Below are 10,255 nucleotides of genomic sequence, written 5' to 3' on the forward strand. Positions count from 1 at the left end.
GATATCATTTGAGGGGAAATGAATATCACCCTATAAAGTGACGAGAGTGTCCAAGTGTGAATACAGTCCCAACAAAATAGTCCAAATGCATAAAGCCTTTATTTTCTCTGGATCTGCTTTAAGGACCAAGTTTGCTGCTGAAAAGATTTTAGAACTAAAATGGACCTGCAAGGGTATTGAAAGAGGCCTTTTGACCTAAAAGAACTTTCAATGTAAAACGCATGAAATTTGTTTGACTTCCCACTTTCAATATATCTCCATCCAATTACCGGCCGTGTATTTATTTGGTATAGATAATCTAAATTATTCAAGAATACGGACAACTTCAAGTAGTTGCTTACAGTGCGCACCTTTTAACATTAACAAGTTGCTTGAAATTTAAGCACAAGCAACTTTTCAATGCTATGCCTTGGGCCAATTCTCAAGGTCTAGATCAGGGCAAGACATGCAAGCTTCCATAAGAATTCATTCAGTATTAAAATATATTAAGATCCAGCATACCAAAGATATACCCAGATACCTTTCGCATGGAATAACTACCTGCGAGAATGTAAAGCCGTTCTCATTAACACATGGATAGTTCCTTATAATCTTTTATTACATCACCATCTCAGGTTATCATGATCATATCATTCAAGATACTTTGGATTTTCTCTTCGAGGGTCACAGGGAGTTCAACAACAGACACTGGCAGCTGAAGTGGGACCAGCATCCTTCACTTGAAGTGAGCGGATCACCATCCCTTCTGCAGCACAGAGATTACCCCTAGTATCACTGAGATGATTATAGCTTGCCATTTTAATGGTGGTCTCAGTTTTCCCTCTTTCTTCTTTGGCTGCTGCCTTCAGCCTAATGCGCTCGGCTCTCGAGCCAATAACCTGCCCGAGGATAGAAGCTCCGATTGTCAATGCCATTGCTGATTTAGGCATCAGGACTGACTTCCGAAGCATGGCTATGAAGGGAACAGCTGCATGCACCGCAGCAAACCATGACACAGAGAACTTTGTCGTATGTTCCCTCCATACACCCAAGGGGACATTAACTGCCATCCCCAGTGCTGCAATGGCAAGCATTTTTGCAGGAAGTGGCTGAGGACGCAAGCTTTTAACAAAGGCTGTGCGAGCAAGAGCCGCCCTTGCAGCAACAACTGCTGGCGGGCATTTAAGCTTCATGCCAGGTGGTGGCCGGAAAGCTGAGGCAACAAGGGGGAGGACATTACTTACAGCTCTATAAGATTTGGCGATTGGGCAATTGCCCTTTTGTAACCATTCATTTCCAAGCGCCTCATGCTCTGACAAATCTTCTTTCTGGATGATGCTCAGCAGGGCAAAGTAAAAGCTATATAAGTTTTTGCCATATCTCCAAAGTAAATTGAATTAATTCATGCTTGATTGGCAATAAAAAATAAAGGATTTCAAGAAGTACGTTGAAACCTTGCCCTATGAACCACAAACCTGACAGCAATATCATTGCTAATCAAATGGACATAAATAAAAATAATTAGCAAACATCTTGCAAGGATTGGTGCTTATGAAAAGAAGACAGGTGAAATTTTTCTCTTGCATATCACTTTAGAGTTCTATTTGCTGAACTGCTTGTTAGAAGTAAAATAACCAGATTAAAAAAAAAAAAAATACTTACATGAGGTGAAGGCTCCCTTTTGTTTGACGAATCAGCCTTCTTTTGCTTCTTCCACTTGTCAGAAAAATTACCAAAACTGAAAGGACCACCTGGACCGAAGGCCGAAAGACTTATGGTAGCAGCTTTTGCTGCTAAAGGATTGAAAGGAGGCAGGGGATCAGGCTCTTTGTTATCATTGTGAAAGTTAGATCTCTCAGTAAGGGGAATGACCCCATCTTTTCCATGAAAGAGCTTAAATGCCAAGTCAAAATTGGGACAATCCTCAAATATAGGACCATGGGCTCTGCGCACCTAAACATGAGAATAGAAACCATTAGCTAAAAGATTGTGACACAAATTGAAATTTAAGTATTATTATATATATAGATTGGTAGAAATGGCATGAAGATAAGTAACTCACAGGAAAGGGGAAGCTTGTGGCTTTATTGATGTTCCTCAAAAATGGGCATTTTTGGATGTCTTTTACATCAAAGGGGCACTCAGATCTATCCTCGGCCATTCCCTTAAATAAGAAGTCCATTGTCTTCTCTTGTCAAAAGCAGTTACTTCCTGAAACAAGGGGGGAAATGAAGATAAGCCCAGCATCTTTAATCTTTAATGTAGAAGAAAACAACATCATATAAAAACTACAATATATTACCAATGCCAAGAATAAAAAAATCACATAAATCAGTATTCCGTGTAAAATCAAGCAACTATGAAGGAACCAAATTGAAAAACAATTTAGTAACAAAGTAAAAAATAAGGCTGTCAAACTTGAGAGTTTTAAATAAGCTCTTTTCTCTTCTTCTACTGGTTGGAAGGGGGGTTGAATTGTACTCATAAATTTGTCTCGAGTTTACACATGTCAGGAGATAACCATTAAAATATATGCATTCTTATCATGAGTAACACATACAATTTCACGGATTCACAATTTTGCAGCGAGTTTGTGGATCTGAGTTAGCATGAGTGTTAAACCAGTTTTCCCCACTTGCGATCATGAAGCGCTGTGAAGGTAGTAAAAACTTCTTGATGAATAGTCGAATATGATAGATTGATTAGTTTCAATGCATCAATCATTGCCCTCAAAACAGCACAGAAATTTATGGTTACCAACCACCTCTTTTGTACAGAAAACGAAGCGCATTGTGTTCATGAAAAGCTATCGGCACACGATCATAAAATGCTTTTACGAGTAAAATATGCATTAAAAAAAGTGATCCAAAAGATAATGAGTAGTTCCCACTTCCAAGTCGCAATTAACGATGTCAAGAGGCAGGACGCGCAGCTCAACCGTTGACTGGAGCTAGAGTACCGATGGTGAATCAAAAAGGGGAAAAAACACAAGGAACCATAAAAAAAAAAAAAAAACAGCCATTAAATTCCAAAGTGTTTGCATGGCAATGCATTTGAAAAGACAAATGTCTACATGCAAGAATCAGTAAAATGATTATGTCATAGGAAATGGACGAAAAGTCCTTGCACTTTCAGAATAGTGTCCAACAATCCATTTGAAGACCCGGGGAGAGGGGGAAATAGAATTTCAACTTTCAAGACACAAGTCGTTCAGGGGTGGAAAAAATCGATCCTTACTGTAATGCGTGTGTAGCAAATTTAACAAGGCAAGATTCCAAAAAAACCAAAAAAATCTATTGAAATCTGGAAGCTAGATCAATGGCAGCCTAAAACTCTATTCGTTTCAAACAGCTAGTCTACCATCAAATCAGTAGAATTAAGACAAGAAAGCTGCGGAAAATCGAGAATTGGAGGCAATTGGTTAAGGAGAGCGTACCGGAGCCGTTGTGGCATGGTTGAGAGAAGGGAAGACGTGTGGCTGCCACAGACACGTGAACACCCGCGAACCAGAATTTGCTCATTGGAAAAGTATAGAGTTAAAACCTTCATGTTGGTCCCAATATTAAATATTTAAATTACACTATTTGTAATCTCGAATACAGTATTTTTTTTTAAAAAAATAATTGTATTTCCACGAGGGCGTGACTTTTAAGAACCGTTTGAGATCAAACCCTGATTATTCAAATATTGTATTATATCATAATTATGATATTATTTTTTTACTTCGTCACAATTTTTGTATTAATTTTAATATTAATTTTGTCAACCAATTAATTTGAAATTTATATGGTGTCATTTTCTAAAAAAAATTATAATATGAAAAATCTATGAAGCCGTTTGTTGGTTCAAAGAAATTTCATTAGTGGATTGTATATTCTAATTCAATAAAATATTAATTGGTCCAGAAAGAAAATTAAATGTTACAAAGTGATTCATGTATGTGTATTGATGAATAGTGGGATGTATGTTCATTGCTGGTTCATCCAATTTTTATTGCACGTTAACCAATTTATAAAACTATAAAGAATGAGATACATGTACTTAAAAACTTGGTTCAATATTGGACAAAGAGTGAACTGCACCAAAATTACAAGTTAGTTAGTTCAATGCACTGTTGTAGAATGTGTTGTGCATTATTCTATATATCTAAATGCGGCGTGTTAAACTTTGATACTAAATATGTTTAAGGGTAGATTATAATCTATTTCACCGAAATAACTTAAACCATTTGATTATACACACCATAAACTTTTATATATCCTTAGTTCATTTTTTTAATTATTAGATGTTGGAATTCTTTATCTTTTTTATCACCAATATTTCCTTTAATAGTTTTCTTTTCTTATTTTTTCATTTTCTTGCCTGAAACCTGTATTTTTGTATTCTCAAATGCCTCAGGTTTTTTTTTCTTCTTCTCTTTTTCTTTCTTTTTTTTATCTCCTGTTTTTTCATCTTTCACTCATTTTTTTCTCTCTCTTTTTTTTAAATTTTATTTTGTCCTTAATTGAATGGTGCATGATACCATGTTTAACTTTGATATTAAGTATGTTTAAAAATAATCTACTTATCCTTGTTAAATTCAGATCGTATTATTTAAAATTTTTAGCTTTTGGGGTTTTTTCCCCAACGTTTTATTGTAACCAATCATCGCGCAAATAGCCAATTTTGAGGTTCACTAGGTTAGCCATACCTAAATTAATTTACTTTTGATTCGACACGTAAAAATTTAATTATTGTATAAAAATTATGTATGTGCCAGCACAGGAAATTAAATCTGAGCCAGAGTTGAATAACTTGACAATGTCAAATTCATGTAATATTTGTTTATAGAGAATATATTCTTACCAGCTTAATAAAGAAAAAATAAATATTTGAAAGTCCGGCATTGTATTTTTACTGACTGGCAAACACTGTATCATATAATAAAATATTAAGTGCTACTGAATTGATATGTGGTGAAATGGATGTATTTTTTATTTAATTTTGATTAAATTGCACCTTTAAGTAAATTTTTACTTGAAAGATAATAAAATGAAATAATAATTAAATAAGTTTTCAATCCCTCGGGCCACTTGTCTTGCGCCACAATTTATATTTTAATTTTTATCTGTTGTTTTATTTTTATTTTAAATAGTTATAAGACTGCAGGTGCGATGCAAGGGCCAACAAGTTCGCCTGTACTGGACAATCAGTGGAATATTTCCTGCATTTCCAAACAACAATGCATTGATAGGCTAATTATTCTAGGGTCATTATAACTTAGTAGTCATGTGTACGTACCAAGCTGCACTAGATTATCATTTGTAGGTGGTTAGAAAAAAAAAATCATATATAACAAGCTGCGTTTCTTTTTCTTTTTCTTTTTTAAGGATTATGCATGTGGTCTGAATATGGTGTCTCTAAATTCATATATAGTAACTAAATTTAATCCCCATGCAATACACAAAAATATTTTAATATATAAAATATAAAAATAAAGTAATTATAAAAATTTAAAAATAATTTTAGAGTATTTGTAATTTAAAATAAAATATATTGTCCTCCCTTTCTATTTTATCTTTATTGTAGAGGCTTCTTTTCTATTATATATAAGTTTGCTAAAATAAAATTTCAATCATGCATGTAAAAAAACTTAATGAAATATGAATTTAATATAATAAAAGATAGATTGTTCAATATAATTTATTTTTATTTTTATTTATAATTTTAATAAAATAATTTTAAATTACTTTTAAAACACTTAAATTTATATTTTATTCTACAATTTATTATTTTAAACATATAAAATTTAAAAATAATAAATTATTTTATTTATAATTATTATTTTGAATAAATTAAATTTCAAAATAAAACTCATTAGGTTACTTATAGTTGTATTATTATTAAAAGTCAATGATGAAAAAAGAAGTACATATAATTTTTTTATGATATTAAAAAAATAAATTTTTTAAGATACGTAAAACAATTGAAAGTATATTACAATAAAAACTAGAGAGAGTATATATTAAAAAAATATCAATAGATTTTAAAATTTCCCACCTTTGATACCTTGAAATATAAAATAACTTATTATTTTTTAAAAATTTTATTGCCCAATATATTTACATGGGTTGAAAGACAACTTATTTTATTCTCATATAAACTATTGTATGATATATTATTTCATGGGAATGAAAATATAAAGAAAAATTTGTTATTCTCATAAAAAAGTTTGAAGTTACAGATGTTTTATTTTATAATGCTTTATTTTTAAGTAAATTTTAATTTTATAAATAAAAACTTACTTTATTTTAGAATTTTTTTTATTCTTGTGCATAGTAAAATAATAGTGTACTCGTCTATGTCAAAAAATATATACAACAAATTATTTTATTTTTGAACAAATAACTTAAAAATTGGTCACTCTGTGAATTTTAAAATATAAAGAATAATTTATTATTCTAGAACATGTGTTATCCTCTAATTTAAACGATGGAATATGTCATTTTATAATTTGGCACATAGCTTTATATATTACTCTACAATTTATTATCCTATATATATTTTTTCAAAGTAATAAATTATTTTACTTATTATTTATTATTTTGAGTAAATTAAATTTTGAAATACAATCCGCCAAGTTACACATGTACTTTTTATACTTTCTCTAGACAAATTTTTAAATTTTATTACTTTTCTAAAACCTACTCCCTCCATTAAAAAATGTAAGGCATTTTTTGAGGAGTTAGATGTTAAAAAATATAAGGCATTTTTAGTCCTTTGAGATGTAATCATTATCTTTTTTATAAAAGTGCCTCTATTAATAGTGAATTTATATTTATTATAGAATGTTTAATAGAAATAAATATGAAAAGATAAGATTAATTTAAAAGTAGATGACTACTTTATTGAGGATGAGATTCAATTAAAAATATCTTACATTTTTAAATGGAGGGAGTATATATTATTTTTATTAAGAATATTATATTTACCATTAATTTTTTACTGTGAATCATACATGGTCTTTTAAACTATAAAAATCTTATTTTGTTTTCTTCACCTTATCTAAAATTTTAAAATTTACAAATAAATATATAAATAGCAAACAAATTTCTCCATAAGTAAATAAATTTTATTAATTAAATTATGGGTTCCATATTCACCCCATGTTTTCTTTAATAGTATGTCCCTTGCCCACTTTTTTAACTACGTATCTCATGTATGCTCCCTTTTCTTTAAAATTTAATGAAGAATTTCTATTTTGTATTGTGTTGCCCTTATACATATTAAACAATATCAATATATTTTAAAATTTCTCACATCATGCAACTTAAAGCATAATCTAACTTATTCATTTTTTTAAAATTTCATTGCCCCATGTATTTTCATATATTGAGCGATAGCTTGTTTTATTTTCATACTTGCCAATGACAAATATATAGAAAAAATTGTTATCATAAACTATGTTTTCTTCATATAAATTTTGAATTCAAACACATTTTATTCTATAATTTTTTATTTTAAAATAAAATAAAATTTTGTAAATGACAACTTGTTTGATTTTAGAATTTTTTGTTATCCTTGTACATGGTAAAAACACAAACATATACCCACCTTTATTAAAAATATATACAACAATTTGTTTTATTTTTAAACAGATAACTAAAAAATTTGTCACTCTGTGAATTTAAAAATATAAAGAATAATTTATTATTCTAGGACATGTGTTATCCTCTAATTTTAACAATAAAATGTTTTATTTTATAATTTGTTACTTAGATTTATATCTTATTTTACAATTTATTATCTTATACATATAAAATTTAAAATAATAAATTATTTTATTTATAATTTGAATAATTTTTTTGTTTTGAGTAAATTAAAATTCAAAATAAAACTCATTAGGTTATCTATGAATTTTTTTATACTTTCTCTAAATATTTTTTTTTTCTGAGTATCTAACACTTATATATGAATTTTACTAAGAATCTTACATCAAGCGCCAATTTTTACTATGAATTGTGCATGGTTTTTAAAATAAATTTTTAAAATTTACAAATAAAAATATATATAGAAAAAAATTCTCCATGTGTAAATAAATTTTATTAATTAAATTATGAGTTCTATTTTCACCCCAGATTTTTTTTATTTAATGGTTTTTTTTTACCATGGATCTCACATAAACTCACTTTTCTTTAAAACTTAAGAAACAATTTCTATTTTTCCCTCTTCTATATTTTATCTTAATTTCATATATCTCTTCTTTATTTTAAAAACAGGCTTAAGCATTTCTTTGATCTTTTAACTTTACACAAGTTTTTATTGTAGTTTCTTTTTAAATATATTTTTTTAATTCTATTTACAAGTCATTTTTTACATATTTCGTTTGAATTAAGAAAAATTTTAAAACTCATTAATTTTATTTAAAAATTTAATGAATTCTCAACTTTGCCTCTATTTAATATATATGCTTTAACAATAAATTTTCTCTTTTTAATATTTAATTGAGGTTAAAAGAAAAAAATTGTTATGAAAATTTAATAATAAGACTTATAAATAGGACAAAAAAAAATTCTCTATCTATCCTATAAATAGAATTAAGAAGAGTAAGTGTTATTTAAAAATCATTCAAATTACTCTCAAAACATTTAAATGATTTATTCTTTTAAATTTAAAATTAAAATTAAATGATATTATTCTACATTTTATTATCATCTACATACAAAATTAATTCGTTGCTTAGTTTTATATTTTTTCTATATTTTATTATCTTATGCATATAAAATTAAAAGTAAAAAATTATTTTATTTATATTTTTTTGAGTAAATTAATTTAATTTATAATTTTTTTATTTTAAGTAAATTAAATTTCAAAGTAAAACTCATGAGATTACCTACTTATTTTTTATACTCTCTAAATAAAATTTGTAATTTTATTATATATATTTAATACTTATTATTTTTATTATCCATCATAGATTTTTACTATGAATCTCACATGATCTTTAAGAATGTTAACAAAAAAAACCTATTCTTTTTTTTGTATGTCTCGTCTAATTTTTTACACTTACAAATGAAAATCTATATAACAAAAACTTTTCATCGTCTGTAAATAAATTTTATTAAGTAAATTATGTGTCCTGCATTGACCTCACTTTTTAAAATGGCAAGTCAAACCCACTTTTTTTTATTATTATAGATCCTGTGTCTATATTTTTTTAACAAAATATCTGTGATCTATTTATTTGAATTAAATTAAAATAAAAAATAAAAAATATTAAAACACATTATTCAAAATACTGTGGATCCACAGTATTTTAATATTCTGCTTTACTATATATATTGATGATTGATTATTTTCAATAGGTGTTAATTCCAATCAAATGTATCATGATTGTGCAAACATGAGGTCTCAAGTTTAAGTATATGTGAATGCAAAAAGTGTTTTTGGGAGAGTTATTTTAAATTGGTCCTGACAATGCCTAAATATAATTTAATCAAGCATTTTATATATATATATATATATATATATAGCTTAAGAGATATAGAGAGAAGGAGATAATGTATTTACGCATTAAAAAAATTGAGAAAATTCTTAGCAACTTCACGGGCTCAAGGGATCTAACATAGATGGCTATAACAATTGTAAGGTATTTAAAGAAGATAATGAGCTGGAAATATGTATGTATTAGCATGCATGACAACTTCTTCATCACATCATAAAAACACTTTGTTGCCAATTAGATACTAGTATTTAAATTGACAATCAATGGATAATTGGGATGTCGTCTCTGGTGTATATATGTCGGAGATTATAAATATAACTTGTTCAACCAAGAGATCAACATATGTAATGAAATGTATAAATTTTTAGAATGCTTCACAACTAAAAAAAAAAATCATCCATGTTTAAGGTTTAAGGCATTAACTGATGTAACTAAAGAGTTTGAGTGGTTGAGAGGTAAAAACACCCCCCAAGTGGTTGGCCATGAGCATTCATTAACCTAAAGTGAGAAAAATAATAAAAATACTTATACCATTACTTAAGTTGGTGTAAAAATGACTAAACTATTAAATAACTTAAATGTCCATTAATTTTCACTATTAAATGCTAAGCACACTTGCCACTTGTCAAGATTGATTTTGACCATTGCGTATATAGAGGGTGGTATGAAATAAACACCAGTGAAGTCACATAACCTTCACAAATCCCTTCATCACCGCTAATGATGATTGACTATGATAATGAAGCTAGCAATTGCCTTTTCCATCATCATCATCTTCTCTATTCTCATTAA

General features: G+C 28.1%; 1 protein-coding gene across 1 annotated transcript; it reads right to left on the reverse strand.

Annotated features, from left to right (window-relative positions):
• Window positions 1-441: 441 nt before the first annotated feature.
• On the reverse strand, window positions 442-3,497 carry LOC129311923 (uncharacterized). The gene is made up of 4 exons (XM_054954427.1): window positions 3,416-3,497; window positions 2,042-2,190; window positions 1,642-1,932; window positions 442-1,307 (listed from the first exon to the last, which is right to left on the reverse strand). Exons 2-4 carry the CDS (start codon window positions 2,159-2,161, stop codon window positions 675-677), a joined length of 1,044 nt encoding a protein of 347 aa, XP_054810402.1. The 5' UTR covers window positions 2,162-2,190; window positions 3,416-3,497; the 3' UTR covers window positions 442-674.
• Window positions 3,498-10,255: the final 6,758 nt, after the last annotated feature.

Source organism: Prosopis cineraria, unplaced genomic scaffold (genome assembly GCF_029017545.1).
Source record: "Prosopis cineraria cultivar Desert tree isolate PC_DT_omini unplaced genomic scaffold, ASM2901754v1 PC5, whole genome shotgun sequence".
NCBI lineage: Eukaryota > Viridiplantae > Streptophyta > Magnoliopsida > Fabales > Fabaceae > Prosopis > Prosopis cineraria.